The 25,713-nt window shown below is 40.3% G+C and overlaps 1 protein-coding gene across 4 annotated transcripts in view; it reads left to right on the forward strand.

Annotated features, from left to right (window-relative positions):
* BTBD9 (BTB domain containing 9) overlaps window positions 1-25,713 on the forward strand; it is a 431,208-nt gene that overhangs the window by 279,553 nt on the left and 125,942 nt on the right. For all 4 annotated transcript variants that reach the window (XM_070418646.1, XM_070418647.1, XM_070418645.1 and 1 more), the window contains exon 7: window positions 3,760-3,869. In XM_070418646.1, coding sequence (XP_070274747.1) covers window positions 3,760-3,869 — 110 coding nt within the window. The remainder of the gene's footprint in view (window positions 1-3,759; window positions 3,870-25,713) is intronic.

Genomic DNA, 25,713 nt, shown 5'->3' on the forward strand with positions numbered 1-25,713 from the left:
GCCTGCCTCCTTACAGATGCACCATTTTAGCAGCCACAGTTAAGAATTCTTGCCCAGACAACCAGTTTTCTCAAAGTTCAAACAAAGACCTTCTGTACCCAATGATCTACTCTTTAAATTTCTATTTAAAGATATCCTACTCTGCCAAGCCCTGAATTAGACATGTTACATGCTTACCTCATTTAAATATCCTATAAGGTCTCTGTTACCGACCTTACTTTATAGAGAAACGAAAGCTTAAAAAGGTTTAAAGCATTTCCCCCAAAGTGACACAGCGAATTAAATGATGGGGCTGGGCCACAAACCTGGCTCTGTTAGACTCTAAAGCACATTCTTCAAAACTCCATAGTGCCTTTCAATTTTAGAGTGCCAACCTTGGAGGTTTTAAATTTCATTTGATTAAAAAAGACAGAACCTGTTTTCACCCACACTATTACAGCTCCTAGAAACTTCTGCATTGAAACATCCTTTTCTGAACTATGTTCAGGACGCAGTCTTTGTCAGTAACTAGAAGACAACTAACATAGGGAAGGGAGGAGAATTTTGGCAACAGACTGTTACACCAGGGATCATGTGGACAGCATTCATCCTCACAAGAAATGGCCAATCTGTTGCATATCTGCCTTCCTGAGCACTGTTAAAGGTTTAATTATCTTTCAACTGTCTGATCTGTTGTTGAGGACCTGGAGAGAACAAAGGGTAGCTATTAGATTTTTCAGCAGCGCTCTCTCTGAACACAGATGAAGTCACGAGCTGTCACTGCCCCGATTACCAGGTTAAATCAGAGTCTGACTGTGCATCGGAGAGATGGTGTTGAAAGGGAAAAAATTAATCTTTAACTTTGCCTCTTATTCAAAAATTTGTGACAGAAAAAAATATGGTAGTTACTTCTCTGGTTTAAGTGTTATGACCCAGAGCAAGTTTTGCTTTGTTTTTCAAGAAAAATAAAAAAGTGAGAGAGGACTCTTTCCCATCCCCATCCCTTGGCTTTTCAATATCTCAGGTAATAACTTCCCTTCTGCCTCGGGAGGCTCCATTGTGAGTCCCATTAAGAAAATCTGTGCCACCTCCCTCCCCCTGGAGACACTGCTCATGGATCAGGGGCCCCCTCCACTTGAGCTGCACAGGACCTCGAAGTTTGCAATGTAGAGCTGCAGGCCACCTTGCCGGTCGCGAAGTTGGGGGATGAGTTGAAGCCTATCTGTAGTTCTAGTCGAGATCTTCTTCAGTGAAGGACAGAGGCCTCTGCCAGCAGCTCCTTGCTGGAGAAAAGGAGCATGGTTTCTTGACTTTGTTACCATTTTTTAAAATGTGTATTTGAATAGGGACTTTATGCCGTTTTTGTAAATTATGCTATAATTTTTTGGAGACTTACAAAGTATTGTAGAACTAGAATAATTAAACTTGTTATGAGCATTACATAGAACAGGCTAATCAAGAAGTATACTATACAGTGGTGAATTGCTAATTTGACCTCAGGATTATGCAGCAGAGATAACATTATCTTCATTTATATAGAACTTTTTATCTGGAGGCATCTCTCGTGCTTTTCCAGCCATAAGTATTATCTTGTTTGTTATCACAAACACTTTCATTAAGGCTGTGAAATTTATTCCAGTACAATTTTTATTTTCAGTTTCTTATAATTAGGGAACGAGGGAAAGGAAGGTTGCATATTTTCTCCAATTCCTGACATTTGCACCAGGGTAAATTTTGGGAGATGACTATTACCTAAACTTGGAGAACTTGGTTCCATATCATGTTTTAAAAAGAGGGAGGGGGAGGGGGATCATTACCGCATCCCTTGTCAGTGGGACTGTTAACCTTGAGAACTGCCAAGGGGAAAGGCCCTGTTAGTTGTTGTCAGGCTCCTCTGCCTTGCGCAGTATTAGGAGAGCTGTCTCTCCTCTGGTGGAGGCTCGACCTAGGGAGCAAGAGAGTGGTCTGATCAAATTGCACCAAACCACATCCCCTCCATCCCCTCCACGCTGCAGATAGCAGCACTCAGGCTGTCACGACCAGGAGCAGCAGAAAATGCTATGCTGGTTGTGTTTCTGTGGTTTTAAGGAAATGGACAAAATTAGATTCAGGCCCAGGTGCCAGCCTTAACACACCCCTTCCCTTCCAGAAAGCCCAGTATCACCGCTAACAGTAAAGAACAATGCAATCTGTTCTACCCACACCATCTAGAATCTCTTTTAAAGGAACCCACCCAAACCCAGGGAATTCAGCACCTTCTGTCTGCCTTGAGGGCCAAAGAAAATAGATCAGGACCAGCTTTTTGCTTCACCAGAGGGCTCTGGTGACGGACCAGTTGCCCTGGCGCTCGACACGGGAAGCACAGTGTCTCCCGCAATGGCTGTGGGCATTGCTGAACAGCCAGTCCAGGAGATGGCATTTCTATTGGTTATGAAGATGAGTGACCAGCTCGTGTCAAGGAACAGATGGCCAAATGAGGTGCACAGGGAACGCTGTGAGATTCAGGCTTGAAGAAACAGGAGGGAAAATAGCCCATGATATAAAACCCCCAAATCTAGTCTCCTTAATGAGAATTTTTAAAATCGGCATTTATGTTACACAGTTAACTTGGAGTGATGAGAAATATAAGGAAATTACCGAATTAGTGAACAGCGATTAACTCAGAAGTAAAATTGTATCATCTAACTTGAAGGTTGCTTTACACAGTGGAGAGAGGATATTGCTGAACCCTGGCCTGGTCTGTCATCTCCTAATTGAAATCTGTGCGTTTAATATGCCCTGTCCTACAGAGTGGATAGTTCATAATTTGGGAGAGTGTCATCAGTTAATCTAGTTATTTTTTCTGGTTCTTCCTTTGAATTCCAGTAAGAATGTGGTACATTCCCCCTGTGGCACTCAGAAGAATGAGTTTGTCTGTTCATTAACCTGTGAACTGTCAGGTCCCTTTGGAGAGTGAAAGGAGCAAGTCACTCCAAGGTTAATGCTTGTTTGTTGGAGGTGAAGCCTCCAGGGAGATACAGAGGGGGAACAGGCCAAGATGCTCAAGACCTGCCCTGTGAAACTCTGCACTGTGTGCAGATGCCAGATCCCTGTGGGCCGGAGGGAGGTGCAGAGCAGGCTGGGTCACCTCCACGGATCACTTCCTCTGGTCAGGAGAAGGCTTCCCAGCAGTAAAGGCGGGGGCGGGGAGGGGGGGTTTGGAGGGGGGGAGTAACTTCCCAACAACGATTTGGGAGCAGTACTAAAATACAAGAAACTGTGAGTGTTTTCCAGTGGTTCTGTGGATATTTCTTTTAAGCAAGAAAACAATATTGATTTCATGTATTTGTCTCCAATGGATGAAAACTTTCATTGAATTTGAAAGTGTTTGATTTTCTATGTGTTTGTGCACCTGTGTACGGGCACATTCCTAACCACAGACAGAGATAGAAGCAGTTTGTTATTCTCCAGCGTAAATGTCTCATGGATGTATAGTTGTACTGACGTTCAGGATTTGAGCTGAATAGTACATGGTTTGATTTTCTAGGTAAATCAAATCTTAAGTCCTGCTTAATTCTCTGGAAAGTGCTATCTTCCTAATTTTGTTGTAATTCTTCTAAGGCTCAGTTGGAGCTAGCCCTAAGGAGCAGGTACAGGGTCTCAAGTCAAGTTCAAAGTCTCCTTTAGTCCAGGCCCTGGTACACTGTATGTTTATTTAATATGTCTTACTCTGTTATTTTTGGATTGGTTGTGACGGAAGCTCATTTTCTTCAACAAACTTTCTTTTCTTTTTACCCCCAGATATATTCGAATAGTTGGGACTCACAACACAGTGAACAAGATTTTTCACATTGTGGCTTTTGAATGCATGTTTACAAACCAAACCTTCACTCTCGAGAAGGGCCTGATAGGTAAGTATTATAGCTACATTTTGTACATCTGCTTAGATATTTTATTTTCAGGTATTTCTTTTATTCCCTTGCCTCATCTCGTAATCAGCTTTGACTAAGAAATTTGGTTGGTTTGAATGCCTTAAGGCTGAGTGACACAGGGGAGGGCTTATATTTTTAGAAGAAGTCAAAATAATACTAGTAAACTTAAAAGAATATCAATATTTTTCTAGTAGTTAAGAATTGAAAATGTTCTAGTGATTCGTTCAGATTTGCTCTGTGGGGAATGCTTATGACAGCCAGGCAAAGCCTTTCATACTGAAGGCTTTTCTGTACTTAATGGTAGTAAGATCAAGGAGGAGGTCTGTATAACAGTGATCCAGTGCTCATACTTTCCAAGGCTATGCACGTATTTTTGGCTTTGATTCGATATGAATGTATGTTCTTTTCAGTCCGTATTTGCCCTGTTTAGCCAAGTTCACCTTAAGAAAGTGGTTTTAAATTTGTTATGGATTTGAATAAGACCAGAGTAACAGAATTGTCATTGTGAAAGACAGGTTACCTTGTGGGAAGTACTTCCTGATTGATCTTTCCAAAAGGTATATTTTAAACTTTGGTTATTTGTTTGGTTGCTCTCTGTTGTGTGTTGTATTTGTTTTAGGTGCTGTATGGTCTGGCATTGTGTACAGTCCCACCAGGTCTTGGCATTGTAAATGTCACGAGTAGCTTTTCCTTTTTGTTCCTTTTTCCCAGGCCCACAGGTTTTTACTCAGCTCTCACCAGGATCATGGTTTGACTAATTAGATTCTTAACTCTGTGCCTTTACCGTAGCCTCATGGAACATGCATGCTGGGGGGGATGAGATGTCCCTGCAAAGTAGAAGTGTTTGCCTTCACAAAGGACTCACTTCTCCTCCCTTCTCAAGTCCTGTCCATGCTGGGACACAGCATAGTGACAGAGATCCTAAAATCATGGCAGTGACTAGATGGGAAAGGCGAGTGTAACCTGCAAATGCTTTCTAGTTCTTTGGTCATCAGTCTACATTTTCCTAACACCTGCTGTGCCCTAAATGTAATCCTTTATCATGGAAATATAGGAGAGTAGTATTAATAAAACAGTAGGAGTAGAAATTATTCCAACATATAGAGAACTTTTAGAGCTCAACTAAAATAAATAATTTGGTTTTAAATTTGTTATGGATATGATTTTAATATAAATATAAATATTAATAATTTTTGTAACTTAAGAAATTTGAAAACTAGCAGTGCTGAAGCCTTACCTAATGTTATCAAGGTTTTAGTTTTGTGGGCTGTGTGGAATATTGGTGATGGGGCTGTAGGGAGGGTTTAAGTCCTCTCCGGTTCTTTCATAGACTTCAGACCTCACTGTGTGTGGTTATGGCAGTCCGCCCTGGGAAGAATCTCAGAAACAAGACCGCCTTCATAGTCTTAAGATGTGTAGCATTTGTCTACTCAGTTCCACCCAGTGCACTGCAGTTTTGAACGTGCTGCATAGAAGGTGCCACCTACTTTAAAAAGGACCCCATTTTTATTGGAAAAAGAACAGGTTTGTGGACACTGTAATTATCGAAGAAACAGGCTGATCTGGCATGAGAGGCTGTTACAGGAATTAAACTCAGGATTACTTGTAGTGAGGGGTGCTGTTCTTGGTCTGTGTTTTGTCTACACTGAAGTAGTCAGCATAGTCTGAAGCCATGATAGTCTCAGGTGTGTCAGGGGTGAGAGGAGACTACAGAGATGCAAGAAGTGTTTTTGGTGTCTGGTCAAACACTTTTCGTTGAGCCCTTTCTGTGGTGCTCACAAGTCTGACTGCAAAGAACACTGCAGTCATCTGCCTGTCACCCCCCTCGGCCAGATGGAGCAGTGGTGCAGGTGGGCAGGGGTGTGGTGCACATATGGGCAGGTGGCCTGCAATGGGATCCCATCTGGGCCTCCTGTTGCTATCTTCATAGCTCACAGCTGCCCCGTGCTGGGCAGACAGGGAGGTGTGTGAGTCCTGAGGGTGTACCTGTCTGACATATGGCTCTGCTTAGTTGAAAGGGGTGTTTGAAATAGTAATTACCAGCCTTCCATGTGATAACTTCAGGTAAATTTCGGCAGCACACAGGTCTCAGCCAGCCACTCTACTGGGGGCTGGGAGAAAGGAGTGGCCCGTAAAGGGGACAAAGTGAATGTCAGAACCACCCAGAGTTACTTTTAAATTATAGCTGACAACCGCTTATTCCTTCCCACGTCCTGTGAAATGTGCACTCCTCCCTCGAGAACCACTGATACAAACTCCAGGTTCTCATGAGGGAAAAAGAGCAAAACTATTTTTTATCCTCCCAACATTGGTAGCATACTATAGGCTATAGATACTTTCTTCACCTTGTTTTTTTGTACTTAACACTTACCCTAGCACTAGTTATACAGGAAGATATTATTGATTCCTTTTTATAGCTGCATGGTATTCATTAGTGTATATACACTGTAGTTTATTCAACCACTTATATATTGATGAACCATTTGGGTTGTTTTCAGTCTTCTGTTACTAGAAATTGTGCTGTTGCCTTGTGCATAAGTCTTCCTATTTTTGCTAATATATTTTTGTGATCCTGAGAAGAAGATTGCATGATGAAAGGGTAAATGCATGGATAATTTTGCTAGATATTTCCAAATTCACCTTCATAAGGATTGTACCATTTTAAAATTCTCATTGGCAGTGTATGTGGCAGATATTGTCAAACCTCGGATTTTTTGCCAGTTTGATAGGTGAAAAATTGTATCTCCATGAAGTTTTTAACTGCATTTCTCTTATGAGAGAAATTGAGCATCTTTTCATATGTTTAAGGGCCATTTGCATTTCTTTTTTCCTTTTAAATAGCTCTTCTTATGAGTCTTGTAGATGAATAGAGAATATACAGTTAGTAAGACTTGGGGAGCAGTAAGCACTTCACACTGATATTAGACTGTGCTATTTAGCATTACATGGGGCTCGTTTCCCTTCTTAGGTGTCCTAGTTCTTCTAGAAAACATAAGCTCTCGTAAGTCCCTCTCCATCCTTATCCTTGGCTCTACCTCTGCTTAAGAGATAGCAACTATAAAGCATGGAGCTCTAGGCTCAAAATTCAGGGCTGTTTAACCCTCTCATCGAATAAGAAGCAGCTTCCACTACCAGAGTTAGACCATTAGTTGTTAGCTCTGTGTCTGCCAGCATGCACCCATGAAGACCATTGGCTTTTATGTTCTAGGTTCTTGTTAGTAATTGAGTAGGGCAACAAAATAGGCAGCCTAAGCACAGAAACTCTGTGTTGCTGAAGCCCTGGAAATAGTCACTGCTGCCACCATGGAACTGTGCTGTCTCAACAGGAACCAGAGCCCATATTCATCAACCACACTGTGCTATCTACAGTGCACCAGAGCAGACAGAAATGTTTTCTTCCTCCTCCCATCTCCCAGTCTCACACCAGTTTCTTCCATTGGCAGAACTTCACTAAAAACCAAGCTGGCAAGCTTGGGAACTTGTTTTCAGAGCTTTAGCCTCCAAGAGCAAGGGAGGGAATGGAGCTGGAAGCTGACAGACTGAGAACTGGTTGTGAAAGGGCTCCAGACATCAGGAAACAGGCCTTCTGATTCAAAGGAGCTGAACAAGTATGGTGGCCAGGCATGGAAATACGTGGAGCTGAGAACAGCCGGCATAGGCACAGGCTGAGTGCAGAGAAAGGCTAAATATTTAGTTGTCTTATATTTAATAAATACCCAACTTCGTGAAGAATGGTAATTTGAGCTGGGCCTTGAAGAATTCAGTAAACAATCCAGAGCATTACACAGTGCTAATTTACATAGCAACCAAATGGCACCACTGGGTCCCCTGGGAAAAGCTGGAGGCAGAAAACAAATAGGTGTTCTGTAGTTGCTACTGTCATCTAAAAGTATTTTAAAATTGTAACAGTGTGTTTATAATTCTGTAAAGTTCCTGGTAAAGTAAACAGAGTTGGAAATCTGTGCTGTGAAGGGCTTTTGAAATCTGTTGAATTGGGGATATGACTTTTGTGCTTTGCAACCGTGTTTAAAACTGTGTCCTCCGGAGCAGAAACAAGAGATTTGGGCCTGCGGGAGTTCACCAGAGGTTGAAGGGGTAGAATGTGGCAAAGAAGGGTGCTTGCTGGAGTAGCAGAGCGGCCCTGAAGACCTCCATGCAGACAGTTTCTTAAAATGGCACTATTGAGGCTGGACTGGTCCAGACCAAGAGGCTGTACTTTCCAATCTGTTTCTCTAACCAGTTATCAAGGCTGGTTCTAATTGTCAGTGAAGCTTAACTTCTTTATCTACTGTAAATTACTTGGCATTAAGCAGACATTTATTAAGAGGCTGGCTGCCAAGTGTATTTTAGTTACTGGGGATAGAAAAATACACAGGTCTTTTCTGCCTTGGAGAATCGTATGAGCTAATGGGAGAGAAAGACATTTAAACAGAAGGTGACAACATAGCGAAATAAATCATCTACTGGGAGATTTCAGCACGGAGAAACCATAGGAACACTGGAACAGGGGCACCTAAGCTGAGTTGGGGGTGTTATCATGATAGGGTTATGAGTGGGCCAGTCCGTAAACAGTGGAAGAAAGTGAGGGTCAGGGGAGAATCATACACAATGGTCAGCATGTGGAAAGACATACTTATCTCTGACTGTGCCCCTTCCAGTGGACCATCTTGCATCTGGTGGGGGGTTGAAGTAGGAATTACAGTTATTCGTAGTCTCTCACTCTTCCTCTAGACAAAATTAAGCATTATTTTCTCACAAGATCTTAAGAGTGTTACAAAACTGTAGGTAAAGTAAGTACCCCACAATAATGGATACAGAATAAATTTGTTTGCCTGCTACTCTGAGGAACTCATGATCTCAAATGAAAATGGGCTGCAGTTCCTACGTGGGGGAGAGGTGGCGGATGATTAGACAGTGATTTCCCATAATCATTTAGGATTCTTGGTTTAATGTTATCCTTTGTGTGTATTTAAGTTTCTTTATCTTTCATACCTGTTTTTTGTTTTTATTTTTGTTTTTTATTTGTTTGAGAATAAAGACTGCCTGAAAGACTTTATTGCTCTTATTTTTACAGAATTTACATATTTTATAGGATTAAATGTTTTGGACCCTACTTACATTTCCCCTTGTCTAGCAGGGATATAGCAGGGTGCATGTGTCCAGGGTGCATGTGTCCAGGTAAATGTAAATGTACACAATTTTTTTCAGTTACAGTTGCCATTCATTGTTATTTCATACTAGAGGCCCGATGCATGAAATTCGTGCAAGAGTAGGCCTTCCTTCACCCAGCTGCCGGCACTGGCTTCCCTCTGGTACCTGGGACCTGGGACCCGGGCTTCCCTCACAGCCCTGGCTTCATTCAGAAGGATGGAAGGATGTCCGGTCTAATTAGCATAGTATGCTTTTATTATTATAGATTAATATCAGGTATACACCATAGTGGTTATTTATATAATTTAAGAAGTCTAATACCCACCTGACACCATATATAGTTATTACAATATTATTGACTGTATTCTCTATGCTGTACTCTACAATGCATGACTGTTTTGCAACTACCAATTTGTACTTCTGAATCCCTTCACCTTTTTCACCCAACCCCTCTCCCATCTGGAAATCATCATTTGTTTTCTGTAGCTAAATCTGTTTCTGTTTTATTAGTTTATTTTGTTTATAGATTCCACATATAAGTAAAATTATATGGTATTTGTCTTTGTCTGACATATTTCACTTAGTATAACACATTCTAGGTCCACCCATTGTTGCTGAAAATGATAAGATTTCATTCTTTTTATGGCCAAGTAATATTCCACTGCATATATGTACAACATCTTCCTTATTCACTAGTTCATTGATGAGCACTTAGGTTACTTCCTTATCTTGGCTATTGTAAATAACATAGGGGTGCAAATATCTTTTTGAATTCGTGTCTTGGATTTCTTGGGATAAACAACCAGAAGTGGAAATAACACAGTTGTTTTTATATTTTTATTATTATTTTTAAATACTTGTATTGATTTCAGAGAGGAAAGGAGAGGGAGAGAGATATAAACATCAGTGATGAGAAAGAATCATTGATTGGCTGCCTCCTGCATACCCCACACCAGGGGATCGAGCCCGCAATCCAGGCATATGCCCTGACCAGGAATCAAACTGTGACCTCCTGGCTCATAGGTCGACGCTCAACCACTGAGCAACACCAGCTGGGCAACAAAGTTGTTTTTAAATGTGGTATTTTGGAGTATATATCCAACATTATGCAACAATATCACTTTCTTACCAATTATGCTTCTTCAAATTCACATTCTGCATAACCAGATTATTAATGGACTGGGTATTTCTCTGGCACTGACTATGAAAAATGATCTAATGGCTAAGGAAGTGTAAAATCTAACTTTGTGGGCCTAGTCCCTAATTCACTACCTCAATCCTCCATCCCAAAACCTGGTAGGTAATTTTTTAATTTAAATTTTTATGTATTACAAATATATATTCTTATTTCCCCTTTTTTAATTAAAATATATAGCATAGCCCTAGCCAGTTTGGCTCACTGGATAGAGCGTCAGCCCTCGGATTGAAGGGTCCCAGATTCAATTCCTGTCAAGAGCACGTACCTCGGTTGCAGGCTTGATCCCCTGCCCTGGTCTGGGTGTGTGGGAGAGGCAACCAATCTATGTGTCTCTCTCACATCGATGTTTCTCTCTCTGTGTCTCTGCCCCTCCCTTCCATTTTCTCTAAAAATCAGTGGAAAAATATCCTCAGGTAAGGATTGACAACAACAAAAATATATATAGCATATATTCACATATATCTTTTTCAGTCAACAGTGCTTTTACTGATAAATATGGAGCATTCTCATGCCTTTTTACATTTTTTAAAAAATATATATTTTATTGATTTTTTTACAGAGAGGAAGGGAAAGGGATAGAGAGTGAGAAACATCGATGAGAGAGAAACATTGATCAGCTGCCTCCTGCACACCCCCTACTGGGAATGTGCCCAGCAACCAAGGTACATGCCCTTGACCAGAATCGAACCTGGGACCCCTCAGTCTGCAGGCCGACGCTCTGTCCACTGAGCCAAACCAGTTAGGGCATGCCTTTTTACATTTGTGCAGTAGTCCATTGACTGGCGGTGCTAAAGTTTACTTAACCAGCCCCCTTTGACTGACATGTAGGTGTTTCCAGACTTCTACAATAACAGTTCTGTGATGACCCTTTTGTAAAGAGTGAGGTTTAACCAGAGACGGTTCCAATAAAGCCTAAAACAAACAAACAAAAATACCCATTGTAAGTCCCAGGAACAGCTATATAATTTACAAAGCACAGTGCAGAATGAAAATGTGGGACCTCCTTGTTCAAGAACAGGGGAACAGTGCAGTTAAAAGTAAAGCTCTGACCAGTGTGGTGCAGTTGGTTGGAGAATCGTCCCATACACCAGAAGGTGGTGTATTCGATCCCCAGTTGGAGCATGTGCGGATGTTTCTCTCCCTCCCTCTCTCCTGCCCTCCCTTCTTTCCTCTATAAAATTAGGTGTGTTTTTTTTTTTGTTTTTTGTTTTTTTAAGTACTTAAAGCTTTTTTCTTGATTTTGCAGTCTTTTCAATTTGGCATTGTGTTTTTACTTGTTTAATTTTCTTCTAAGTAAAGAGAAAAAAAGAAACATTTAAATTATTAGCAACAATTTTATCATTCATCTTTATATTGTGCAGTGGAAGTTTTAAATGCAAATATGGAGCATTTATCTTATATGCAGAATCACCAAATTATAAAATTCACAGTTAGTAGCTCATATGTGTGTGTATTTAGTTCTTACCAAAACAATGGAAATTCTGCACAAAACTAAATTGTTGGGCGTGGTTTTTTTGGTATTTATTTATTTATTTATTCATTCATTTATTTTTATTGAATTTTGTTGGGGTGACACTGGTTAACAGTATTGTATAGGTTTCAGGTGTACAATTCTATGACACGTCATCTGTATACTATATTATGTGTTTATCACCCCAAGTCAAGTCTCAGTTCATCACCATTTATCTCCCCTTACCCTTCTCCACTTCCCTCCATTTCCCTACCCCAGCAATCACCACACTATTGTCCATCTCCATGAGTTTTGTTTGTTTTTTCTCAATCCCTCCATGACCCTTCCCCAGTAGACCTGTCCCCCCAGCTGTCAGCCTACTCTCTATGAGTCTCTCTCTAAAACTAATTATTTTGCCCTGCCTGGTATGGCTCATTTGGTTGGAGTGACAACCTGTATACCAAAAGGTCATGAGTTCAATTCCCGGTTAAGGCACATACCTAAGTTGTGGGTTCAATCTCTGATCAGGACACATACAAGAATCAACCAGTGAATGCATAAATAAGTGGAACAATAAATCAATGTTTTTACACCCCCTGGCCTCTCCCCCCCCCCCCCAAATAATGAATAAATACATAAAAGAATTTTAAGACAGACATTAAGTGTGGTGTCTTCTGCAGGTAAGGCCTGTCTGAAAGCACAGGCTGTGTGCCATTGAAGCTGGTCCTGATTACCACTTCCATTTAACACTGGTCTGGAAGCCCTGACTAGGGAAGTGGGGAGGAGGAGGGAAGGAAGAAACAAGAATGGGAAAAGGGAGAAACAAGAAATAAGTATGATACATATTGGGGAAAAGGGATAAAATATCATTATTTGCAGATGAATGCACTGAAGAATTATGATTACTAGTAAGAACTCTAAGGACTATAGCCAGATACAGTCATGTATCCAAAAATCAATGGTTTTCTCAAATACCCACAATAACCAGTTAGAAAGTATAATGGGGAGTGGGATGGATTCATTCATCATAGCAATAAAAACTGTAAAATATCTAGTAACTATCCATGAATTGTACTTCTCCTTTATACCTAGACCATCCCTGTCCATATTACCAAAGGTCATCCATCCCTGAACCACCTTATTCCATTAGAGTTGGGATAAGTGTCAGAAGTGGGAGGCAGAAAAATGATGTGAGCTCATCAATTGTGTAGATATGAAGCTAGCATGCCAGGGAGGTCAGCTAGAATTTTTTTAACCACCCTCCTCCCTCCCCACAAACAGTAATATCTACCTGGGAATAAAGTTAATAAATCCACAGGTTCTAATGTAAAGAAACCATAAATCTTTAAGAAGCAATGAGTAATGGAAAGACATTCCTGGATGAGAAAATTTAATATAGAAAATGTGTTGGTTCTTCCCATCTTAATCTACCAATTTAATGTAGGACTTACTCAGACACCCACTTGTGCTTTAAAAAAATAAAACAACTTTGACTAAGTTATTTAAGAAATTTTCCAAGAGAATACGTAAATGGAATCCAACTCCCACCAAAATAGAAAGCAAAATTAATGAAATGAGAGGTCTACTACCACCATGTATTAAAGTTAGTACTACATACTAAAGTGTATGGCATTAATGCAGGAATAAACTGGAAGATAAAATAAGCAGTCATCCAAACTCTGAAATATATCCCAGGATATGTAAGGATATAGCACAGGATAAAGATGACATTTCACATCAGCTACTAACTGAAGGGTAATATTGCAAATGGTGCTGATATATCGAAAACACTTAACATAAAGTTCTTTCCTTATACTAAAAACCAAAATAGTTTCCTGTTAAGATTTAGATTTTACAATGTTATTTCAAAAGAACTGTAGAGAATTATTGGTAAGTATTCATCTAATCTCAAGGTGAGGAACTACTTCCTCAGCATAAAGGCAAAGACAGAAACCATAAACAGAATTCAAAGGTGTTTGACAAACTGGGAAAAAATAATTACAACATACACGACAAAGAATTATTTACTTTAATATATGTGAAGTACTATCAAATACTTAAGAAAAAATATGAATTCCCAGTTAGGAGATATGTGTACAAAAAGCAATTTCTTTAAAAAGAAAGAAAAAGGAACAGAATAGTCAATAAACTTGAAAGAGTTTGGCCTCACTAATAGTCAAAGAAATGCAAATTGAAACAAGATACTGTTTTTTGGCTTATCTTATTGGTAAATATTTTTAATTAAAATTATTTTATTTACATAATAATCATTTCTCACAAAGAAAACAATACAGAAATACATACACTAAAATAAAATATTTCGGTTTCAACTTGCACTAGCCTAGTTATTACTAAAATTGAGTATCTATTATGTTTCTTGACCATTTTTACTTTTTTATGAAGTACGACTTCTTAATTTTGGTCAACTTTTTTTTCTTGCTTGTATTTTTATTAATTTGTAGATTATAGATATTCATTCTTTGCTTTTGTACATATTGCAAATATATTCTCCCAGACTGTTAGTTACTTTTTAACTTTGTTTATGTTTGGTTGTGTAGAAGCTTTTTATTTTGACTTAGTTACATCTGTCAGTCATTTCTTGCTTCTGGATTTTGTGACTTGTTTAAAACTCCCTCCCCCATCCCTAACTGGTTTGGCTCAGTGGACAGAGCTTCGGCCTGCGGACTGAAGGGTCCCAGGTTCCATTCCAGTCAAGGGCACGTACCTTGGTTGCGGGCACATCCCCAGTAGGGGGTGTGCAGGAGGCAGCTGATCGATGTTTCTCTCTCATCGATGTTTCTCACTCTCTATCCCTCTCCCTTCCTCTCTGTAAAAAATCAATAAAATATATTTTTTTAGAAAAAAAGTTTTAAAACTCCCTCCCTAGACCAAAATATAAAAATAGGTTCTCTGTAGTAGTTGTCAGTGATAATTATTATTTTGTTATTGTTGTGTATGTGTTTTAGCAATTAGCTCTTTAATCCATTTAAATTTTATTCGGTGTTTGGTCTGAAGTAGGAGTTGGCCTTTTATTTTTAAAAAATGTGACCAATTGTTTTGAAATTCTTTATTGATATTTTATGTTTCCCTCATTGATTTAAAATCATATATATCATGGATCTGTATATCTATTTTAGATTGTGTCATATCATTTAAATAACTACAGCTTTGTAATCTATTTTGCTGTGTAGTACTGCAAATCCATACTTACAGTTATTTTTTTTTCTAAATTTTTTAGGCTATTCTTTCAAATTTTCTTTTCCAGTGAACTTGAAAATCAGCTGTCAAGTTTCATTTTAAAATCCTGTTGGCAAAGATGTTTTAAATGAAAATGCTTAGTATGGGTGAGGCACTGAAAGGCAGTGTCATTTACTGCTGAAATATGTGTGGTGTAAGTTTTCTGGAAGGTGATTTGGCAATATGTATTAAGAGTCGTAAAAATATTCCTTGATCTACTACATCTGCCTTAATAATTTATCTTAAAAAATATTCATGGAGAGCATTTCTTCTAATGAATGTTCAGCACAGTGTTATTTATGATAACCAACAAAGGAGAAGGACTACAAATGTCCAACAATACGGACATAATGAAATGAATGATGGCACATTCACACATCACATTTCTGTATAGTCATTTATAACATAGGGAAATGCCCATAATATAATATAAACAGAAGTAGGGATACCATCTTTACAGCCAGATTGATGCCAATATTTTAAAATTAAAGATAATATATATTTTTAATAGGTACAGGTATTAATTTGCTAGGGCTGCCATAAAAAAAAAAAGAAAACAAAAAAATAATCCCCCTACACACACACACACACACACACACACACACACACACACACACACACACACTGGGAGGCTTAAACATCAGACATTTATTTTCTCCCAGTTCTAGAGGTTGAAAGTTCAAGATCATGGTGTCAGCAGGTTTGGTTTCTCCGGGGGCTTCTCTTTGGCATGCAAATGGCCACATTCTCCCTGTCCTCACAGGGCTTTTTCTCCATGGGCTGCCATCCCTGAAGTCTCTTCCTCTTAGAAGGACACCAGTCCTATTGGATTAGGGCCCCTTCCTTATGACCTTATTTAATCTGAATGACCTCTTTATTTTTTTTTTCTTATTTATTTATTTATTTATTTTTTATTTTTCGCTAAAAGTATTACAAAGGGTATTACATAAGTGTCCTTCCCCCCCCCCCCCCCCCCGCCCTTAACAAGCCCCTGTCCTCCCTTACACCCAAGTGTCTTATGTCCATTAGTTATGGTTATATGGATGCATACAAGTCCTTCGGTTGATCTCTTACTCCCCTCCCTCCAGTCCCCCAACCCTCCCTGGTCTTCCCACTGCAGTCCGACAATCAGTTTGAGGCAGCTCTGCCTCTGTATCTATTATTGTTCAAAAGTTTGTAATGTTCTTAATTATCCATGAAAGAGTGAGATCATGTGGTATTTTTCCTTCATTGACTGGCTTGTTTCACTTAGCATAATGCTCTCCAGTTCCATCCATGCTGTTGCAAATGGTAAGAGTTCCTTCTTTTTAACAGCAGCATAGTATTCCATCGTGTAGATGTACCACAGTTTTCTAATCCATTCATCTACTGATGGGCACTTAGGCTGTTTCCAGATTTTAGCTATGGTGAATTGTGCTGCTACGAACATATAAGTGCATATATCCTTTCTGATTGGTGTTTCTGGTTTCTTGGGATATATTCCTAGAAGTGGGATCACAGGGTCAAATGGGAGTTCCATTTCCAATTTTTTGAGAAAACTCCATACTGTCTTCCATAGTGGCTGCACCAGTCTGCATTCCCACCAGCAGTGCACAAGTGTTCCTTTTTCTCCACATCCTCTCCAGCACTTGTCGTTTGTTGATTTGTTGATGATGGCCTGAATGACCTCTTTAAAGGTCCCATCTCCAAATATAGTCACAGCCTAAGGTACTGGGAATTACTGCTTGAACATAGGAACTTGGTGGGGACAGATTTCAGGCCATAACAGTACATAAAAAAGATTATAAGGAAGGACATCAGAATCTTCACAGAGGTTTTCTGGTTGGGTAAGATTATAGGTAATATTAATTCTATTATTGTATTTTCTGCATTTACATATTTTTTCACTTAATATGAATTACTTTTATAATCAGAAAAAATGTTTCTTTTTTAAATAAAGATGTCGCCACATTGCCTCTCTTAAGTGAAGGACAAGGCAGAGTAGGCAAGGCCAGCACTAGTGCCCTCCATGCACCTCAGCTCCCCACATGCTCCCACATGTAGCTCCTAAATTAAGAAACATCCTGTTTCTGGGTTAGGTAGGGGAATTTCTTTATAAAGTGTACTGTTTTACCTGATGATTCTATTGAGTAAGCCAAGAGTTCTTGAGAATATATTTGAAAGAGGCCAGACAAAAGAGAGTATATATTGTATGTTCCATTTATAAATAACTAGAGGCCCTTGGTCTGGCCTGTGGGGATCGAGCCGAAACCAGCTCCCCGACATCCCCCGAAGGGTCCCAGATTGCGAGAGGGTGGTTCTTGGGTATCGCACCCCGGAATCGGGCTCCCTCCTCTCTGGTTCCAGGTGTACCACCCAAGAACCGCAGCTGCCAAGTCTCCACAACTTGGTAGCTCCTGCATTGAGCATCTTCCCCCTGGTGGTCATTGCGCATCATAGCTACCAGCCAGTTGGCCGGTCACTTAGGCTTTTATATATATAGATTCTGGATCATGCAATCCAATAGTGACAGGAAGCAGACCCATAGGTCTCTGGGGCTGTAGGAAGCATACAAAGGGTCTTGAGAACACATTTGAGGGCAGAGGAGAGGTTTATCTTGATGTGCTAATAGTGTCATGGATGTGGGCATATGTCTAATTCATGGGATTGTACATTTTAAATACATGCTATTTATTGTGTCAATTTAACTCAAGAAATATATTTTAAAATGGCAAGAGAGAACCGGAAGGAAAGATCTCAGTAGCCTTTTGAGCATTACAGTATTACTTACTGTATCTTTCCATGCATAAGATGCTATATTTTTCTAAAATCGTTAGACTGAAAATCGAGAGGCATCTTATACACAGAAGTCAGCTGAGGAGGGAGCCACGTGGGTGCGTGGGTGCGTGGCTGCTTATACCTTATCAAACTGGCTTCCTCCTTATTGTTACTGACATCAGCTGATGCTGTAATTGGAGGTGGAGGTGGAGAGTGTGCAGATGCAACAGGAATCAGAGCTTTCTGAGTCCACAAAGATGTCAAAAAATAAAAAGATAAATACCGGTAAGCAGTTGAATGTAATCAGCTATGCAAAAGGGCATGGAAATAGAGCTGCAGAGAGACAATTTGGACCTCCTCCTACTGAATGTAAGATCAGACAGTGGAGAAAACAGGAAGAACAACTCCTTAAGATGCCAAAAAAGAAGAAGTCCTTAAGAGGAAAATCAGCAAAACTTGGAGCAGAGGCTTAAGCCTTGGGTTATGGGGCAGCACCAGAGTGGCTTATGTGTGTCAACCAAGCTTATTCAATGTCAGGCAAGAATGTTTTCAAGTGAAATGAACATTGTTGATTTTACAGGAAAGGCAAAATGGTGTTTGTTTCATGAGAAGAGAGGGTTGGCCATGAGAACACAAAGTTAGCTCAGAAAATGCCACCAGTTTATGAGGATAAAATCCAACAGTTTCACTCCTATATCACACAGCTTCGGAAAAAATATGATTTTGGCCCTAACTGGTTTGGCTCAGTGGATAGAGCATCGGTCTGCGGACTGAAAGGTTCCAGGTTCGATTCTGGTCAAGGGCATGTACCTTGGTTGCAGGCACATTTCCAGTGGGAGGTGTGCAGGAGGCAACTGATCGATGTTTGTCTCTCATCAGTGTTTCTAACTCTCTATCCCTCTCCCTTCCTTTCTATAAAAAATCAATAAAATATATTTTTTAAAAAATATCATTTTGAACCAAGTCAGATTGCAAACATGGATGAGATCCCTCACAATTTTGATGTGCCTTCCAACAGAACTATCGATGTGAAAGGAATCATCAAAACAGTGGCAATCAAAACAAGTGGCCATGAAAGACACACTATACTGCTGTGCTTTCATGCTGTGCAGATAGTACTAAACTGCCTCCTATGCTTATTTTTTAAGAGGAAAACATATCCTAAAGAGACCATACCACCTGGCATCATTGTGCAAGTTCAAGAGAAAAGATGGATGAATGAAGACATTATGGCCATTTGGTTTGCAAAGGTTTAGTCCAGAAGACCTGGGGGCTCTTAAAGAAGCAAGTTCTACTTGTCTTTGATCAGTTCCAAGTACATCCTATATAATAAAAGGCTAATATGCAAATCAACCGAATGGCAGAACGACCAGTCGCTATGACGTGCACTGACCTCCAGGGGGCAGACGCTCAATGCAGGAGGTGCCCCCTGGTGGTCATTGCGCTTCCACAGGGGGAGCGCTGCTCAGCCACAAGCCGGCTCATGGCTGGCGAGCGCAGCAGCGATGGCGGGAACCTCTCCCGCCTCCACGGCAGCGCTAAGGATGTCCAACTGATGGCTCCCGGACTGCAAGAGGGCACAGGCTGGGCTGAGGGACGTCCTCCCCCTCCCCCCCCCCCCCCCCCACCAGGTGTATGAATTTCTAGTTTAACAGAAAAGACAAAAAGGGTTGCATCAGATTTGGAAACACACCTAGCAGTTATTCCTGGTGGACTTACAGGTCAGCTACAGCCACTAGATGTTTCAATTAACAAGCTATTTAAAGCCCTGATGAGAGAAGAATGGAGTAGATGGATGCAAAAAGCAGGTGATAACTTGACACTGACAGGAAGAGTAAAAAAAAAAAAAAAAAAAACCATTACTGAGCTCTGCAGTTGGGTCCTAAACTCATGGTATGGCGTCAAACAAGAGGTGATTGTGAAGTCCTTCAAGAAATGTGGAATCAGCAATGCCATGGACATGGACCGAACTGAAGATGATCTCACTTATATAGACAGTGACTCAGAAGAAAGCAGTGATACATTAAAAATTGAAGATATGTCTGGAACTAATAGTGATAGAGAAGGGAGCAGTGATGCAACAGAGGCTGAATAAAGTGACATGCTGCATAATATCATAGTACTGGTACGTAAACATTACCTGCAGTAATTACTAAATCAAAATGTGTTCTGTTTTATTTTAAAATATTGATTTCTTTATTTTGGGTTAAAAAAGTGGGGGGCGTCTTATACATGGGGGCATCTTATACACAGAAAAATATGGTATTTGTTAAAATAGTGATGTGAGAGCTGTGCATCTGTGAATCAAATGAAACCTTAGCATTTAGAGATGGCTGGAGCAGACTGCTGCATAAGGTATTTGGGGAGGGGCCTCTGAACCTGACAGCCCTTTTCTGCCTCACTATTCAGTGTAACAGGGCTTGGGTGTGTCACAGATTTGAGTAAAATTAAGTGATCATATGATAGTGGGTGCCTAGTAGGTGAACAAGTCTGGGAAGCAGCAATCTTTTTGAATTTATTGGCTCGTTAATATTATGACGATGGGTATGTTTCTTTTATAGCTGCATTCAATACTTATCTTTTTAAAGACAGGAATCAGTACAGTGCTGTGCAAGAGAGAAATGTACTTAAAAATCACAGCATTACCTGTGGTAAAATTATCATAAAAACTACCTAGTATTCAAGCAGGGGATTACTTCAATTCTGCCCACATAATGACAGGAAATGGTCGTTGGTGAAGTTGTTTTCCATGAAGCTGTGATGAAATCAACTAAAATGGTAATAAAGTGGAATGTAAAAGTGAGGGACTCAAGTGAGATGTAAAAGTGCAGAAGGTGTTAGAATGTTTGAATTAGAATCTGCAGGAAATGATTCTGTAAAATATTAAATATGAATTGACTGAATTCTTAGTTCAGAACTGTCAGCTGTGCAGGCAGGTCTCATGGCTGTGGGAGATGGAACCCCACGTCCGACTGGGCAGCTCCCATTTTGCTAATGGCCAGAGAAGCTATTCAACAGAGAAATGGTCTTTGTTGGCAAATGGTAATGTAAGAAAGGGCTTAGAGCCCTATTTCCGTCCTTCTTGCTCAAAACCAAGGACCCAGCCACCCAGGAGCATGATCATGCTTTTTTCCAATGATCCTTTGATGAAATAATGTTCAGTAGACATCTGTTATAAAAAATTGGAAGCACACCTCAGTAAAACCTCAGTGAGCTGTGGAAGCACACTTAAGTATGTATCATGAGATATTTTTATATTATAGAAATAACTTTTACACTGATACCATATTCCAAATGTCAGATCTATTTTCCTCATGCCACCACTGCTGCTACCACCTGCACTGTTGTCATGCCTGTCTACTCAGCAGTGTCCCTGCATCCTCTTCCATCCATCTTGTTGTTCTGCACACTCCTATCGGAACACTCCTTTGCTCAGAATCACGCAGAGCCTTTTTGTTGCTCTGAGAATAAAGGTCAAAATCTTCACCATGACATTCAAGACCCTGCATAATCTGGCCAGCATACTTGCTTCATCTTATGCCAATCCCCATCTAACTTCCTACATTCAGGCCTCAAGCCTCTTCCCATTCTCAGAATGCTCATGTGCTCTCTGACCAGGGGGCCTTTGCACTGCCATTCTGTCTGGAATGCTCCTTACTCTGTCCTCATTCTTATCCTCACCTCATCACACCCACCTCTTTTTATCTCGGTAACCTTCTATTAGTCGTCTATATTTTAGCTTAAATGTCACTTCTTAAGAAAAGTTTGCTAACCCTTATCCCAAATTTGGTTAAAGTTTCTTCATATGATGCTAATAGCTCTGGGGATTTTCCTTCAACACACTTAGTTTCTTTTTAAAAAATCTTTATTGTTGAAATTATTGTATATCTCCTGTTCTTTCCCCATTGACCCCTTCCCCAGACCTTCACAACACTATTGTCTGTGTCCATGGGTTATGCATATATGCATACAAGATCTTTAGTTAATCTCTTCCCTCTCACCCACTCACCCCGCCTTCCCTCTGAGATTAGACAGTCTGTTCCATGCTTCTATGTTTCTGGATCTACTATTTTGTTCATCGGATTCCACATATGAGCGAAGCACTTAGTTTCATTTGTAACCAACTTATACATTAATTCACACAGTTTGATAATAGAAGAGACTGTGTCTGCTTTGTTTACTGCTGTATTCCAAGTACATGTAATCCTATAGTCAGTAAAAGTTTACTGGATGGATGGATGGATGGGTGGGTGGATGGATGGAATGATGTGTTGCATTCTGAGGTCCAGAAGGTAAACTCAGATTCTCATTCCCACTCTACTGCTGATTTGCTGTGTAATACATAAGATACAATCTCTCTGAGCCTCAGATTTCTCAACTATGAAATGAAAAAACCTAACGTAATGATCTGAGGTATTTTGTTTGCTTTTAAACAAGTATCCCTTGGGTATAGATAACTGTGTTAATCATATACCCCAGGTCATAATACATCATCCTCAATGGCCCAAGCAAGACCTTCTTTTTATTTGTATTTTCCCTTCTCTGAACCCTGCTCCTATTGCCCTTGCCTTATGACACCATCTCTGGTATATTTAATTATATCCTTAATATGCACATATATTTGTAAAATCTACAATATTGGGTGTTTGCATATGTGTTTTAATTTTCAAATGTTGTTATGCTATAAATCTTATTCCTTTTCATACTTTTCTCATCCAATATTATGCTTTTTAAGACCTATACATCATTGCTTCTCAGTGTTGCTTAGTATTCCATCACATAATTACAAATTTATTATTCGCAAAGTTAATATAGTTCTTACTATTTGACAGTGTTCTATATGTTTTACATAAAATCTTTTAACCCTCCCAACAGTCTTATAAAGTAAATACTGTTATTGTTCTGATCTGTCTTATTCATTTCATTCCCTGGTGACGGATACTTCGGTTGCCTCCAGTCTTCTGCTCTCAAAAACAATACTACAGTGAGTTTTCTGGTATCTGTCTCCTTGCCACCTGTGTGAGAATTTCTCTGGGACCTGTATTCAAAAGTGTGATCCCTGAGTCCTGGAGTGCACACAACTTGAATTTTGCTCCACACTTCCGGATTGCCTTCCTGCATGGCTGTGCCGGTGCACACTCCCACCACCGAAGTTCACGGGAGCCCTTGCCCACACCTCTGCTCTTTCATCTTGGCCATAAAGTAGTATCTCAGTGTGTTCATTGGCATTTCTCTGATGCGTAGTGAGTTTCTCCACTGCTGCTGCTGCCACCCTAGTGCAGGCCACCACCATCTCCTCACTGCTGCCATAGCCTGTCTCCGCATGGGTGTCCCTGCATCCGCTCTGGTCCTTCTCATTGTTCTCCACACTCCAGCCAGAGCAATCGCATGGCAACACTCCTTCATTCAGAATCACCCAGAGCCTTTTTTCCCTTTAATCCACTGAAATGATACATGTTCTGATGGTAACCCATACTAGCATTCCCAGGACAACTACTATTGGACATTATGTATTTTCTAAATAATTATAGTTTGATTGGCTAATATTTGTTTTATAATTTTTATACCTGTTTTCTTAAAGAAAATGGGCCATAAGTTTCTTTTCTTGACCCATCTCTGAGTCATTTTACAACCATAGTTACGTTAAAATGACTTGAACAGCTTTCCCTCTTCTTCTGTTTCCTGGATCACTGTAATAAGATATAAATTATCTATTCCTTCAACTAAGTGTTTCTCAAGGTTTCTTTCTAAGTGAATTTGATGACTTGATGAGCTACTGTGAGTTTCTTACCTTTGCTTCACTGGCTGTGTGGTTTAGCCAAGTCGATTCACATGCATCCAGGGCCTGATGCTGTCAGAGGGGGTCACCAACTATAGGCGCAAGGGTATTTTCCAGTGTGAGCCCATTGAGCACTGTAGACAGGAGTCCCATGGTCAGCTGGTATCTATTTCCATCCATTCATTTGTTTTACTCAATTTTAGCCACATAAATTTTGGTATATAAATTTTGAGATTGTAAAGAGGCTATCGGGCCTCACTCCCACTAAGCTGATTTCCTGGACTCTCCTTCCCCATAGTGATACACTGCTTGTTTTTACTCCTACTTGCTCCCTTCTTCCCACTGCACTCTTCTCCTTCCTGCCTGTTGATTTTCATGACTCTAGAAGAGAATTGGGTTCATTGAGCCTAAAGACAGAGACTGCCCAAAGGGGTGGTTTGGGCAAGATTGGAGTAGTGGGTAACAGAGGGAGAGGATTTGCCAGGGTCACCCAGAGGCTTTTACAAAAGAAATTATGCTGGTGCTTAGTTTCCTGATGGGGAGATTCTGGGGTAGACACAGGGTGTTGGGCAACGCACTCTCACTCTTGTCAGTTTAATAAACTGCTTTGATGATTCTCGAATCTCACTGTCAGAGCTAAAATGAAATCAGAACATGTGACATTGCTATTCAGACATCTCCCATTCTTCTTAGTACATATTAGTTTCAACATAATAGTCATTTTCATATCATGTTGTTTTTATTTCTCATTTGGCTGAGGACAGAGAGCACACAGAGAAGATAGTTTGTCAGCCAGTGACTACCTGGCACACACAGTCCATGTAATGGCAGTTAAGCTGCGATCCAGAGACTGACAAACAAGCTATAAAATTCAAAAGCTAGGATTTCTTGTGGTAGATTGGTTATAATAATTTTATGACTCAGTATTTTACATATGTGACATTTTGTATGATAAACAATTAACTGCCTGCTTTTGACATTTGAAAGTTAATGTGAGGAGAGTTATAAAGCAGATATTGTAAGCATCATCTCCCATAGTGAGGTGGTAAATGGCTGTCGGCCCTGGAAGGGTAAGACCTAATTATTCCTCACTGTACACTCTGTACCTTTTTACTACCAGTTTGGGTTTCATTGTCTTTGATAAACAAGATAATTGATATAAATGATTGCTATCCTGTAAAATGGTTCCCCAATTGCAGATTTTCATGCTGGAGTATAATTTTCCCTATGGCACATTACTGTTCATCTTTAAATGGGTAGGGTGGTTAATCTGCCTTCCACAGAAGACATTAGGTGAGTTGCTCCTTATCAGAGCTGACAAAAACATAGGGTGTAACCAGGACACAGGAAGAAATGACTAATGGCCACATTAATGAGCAACAGCATGTGGATTTTTAAGGGAGGTTTAGAGTTGGGAGTACAAGAATACTGCCTTGGAAATAACAGGAGATGCAGTCCTCCGGAAGAGGACAAAGGAGTGCATGCTGAGAGGGACATCTGGCTGCTCTCAGCTCTCCACCCTCCATCCCAGCCCCAGCTCTTACCACCTAGAATGCTGATATTGCTGCACTCACTGACTTACAGGCTGACGATCTTAAACAAGGAAGCCCTGTTGTGCTTTATTTCCTTTTCTTGGTGGAAAAGGACTAAAGCTTTGCAAAACTACCATTTTGTTCCATAAATGAACACTTAGTGTTCTGGATCCTCTGTTGGAAGGCTCTCTTTGGGAAATGTCAAGGGCCAGGCAAGCACAAGAGGCAGGTGAGTTTGTACCCATTGGGAAGCCAGGATAAGATCATTGGCCGTCTGCTTTGAAGAACCCATTTCTCTTCATGCATAAAGTATAAAGTACAACAAGGAAGAAGGAATGAAAAAGAAAGTGGATGAGGCTTAGGAAAGACCATAACAGGGCGTATCCATGGCTTCTCTTGGGGGAATGTTGTGCAACTAATCGCTAAGAGTCATGGTGGTTTAGAAAAGTAATAATTAATAATCAGTTCTTTGTCTAGGGCTTGCTAATATTTAGTTTTAAAAACTAATTTAAACTCATGGCAAGGAAAACCATGGTAAATGAGGTTTTTCCCAGGACAGTTCTCTTTGGCAGTGTTATTGCACAGCCTTTCAAAGATGCAGCCTGCGAAGGGCTGTGTGCTGTCCAGTCTAATGTCATCTCCTCACCAGAGGGACGGCTGCCTCCCTCCCCCGCTCCCTCTCTTGAAAGGTTAGCCTTTCTTCAGAATAGTACAGGTTT

This window comes from Myotis yumanensis, unplaced genomic scaffold (assembly GCF_028538775.1).
Source record: "Myotis yumanensis isolate MYYU_CA2020_CCGP unplaced genomic scaffold, mMyoYum1.0.hap1 SCAF_6, whole genome shotgun sequence".
NCBI lineage: Eukaryota > Metazoa > Chordata > Mammalia > Chiroptera > Vespertilionidae > Myotis > Myotis yumanensis.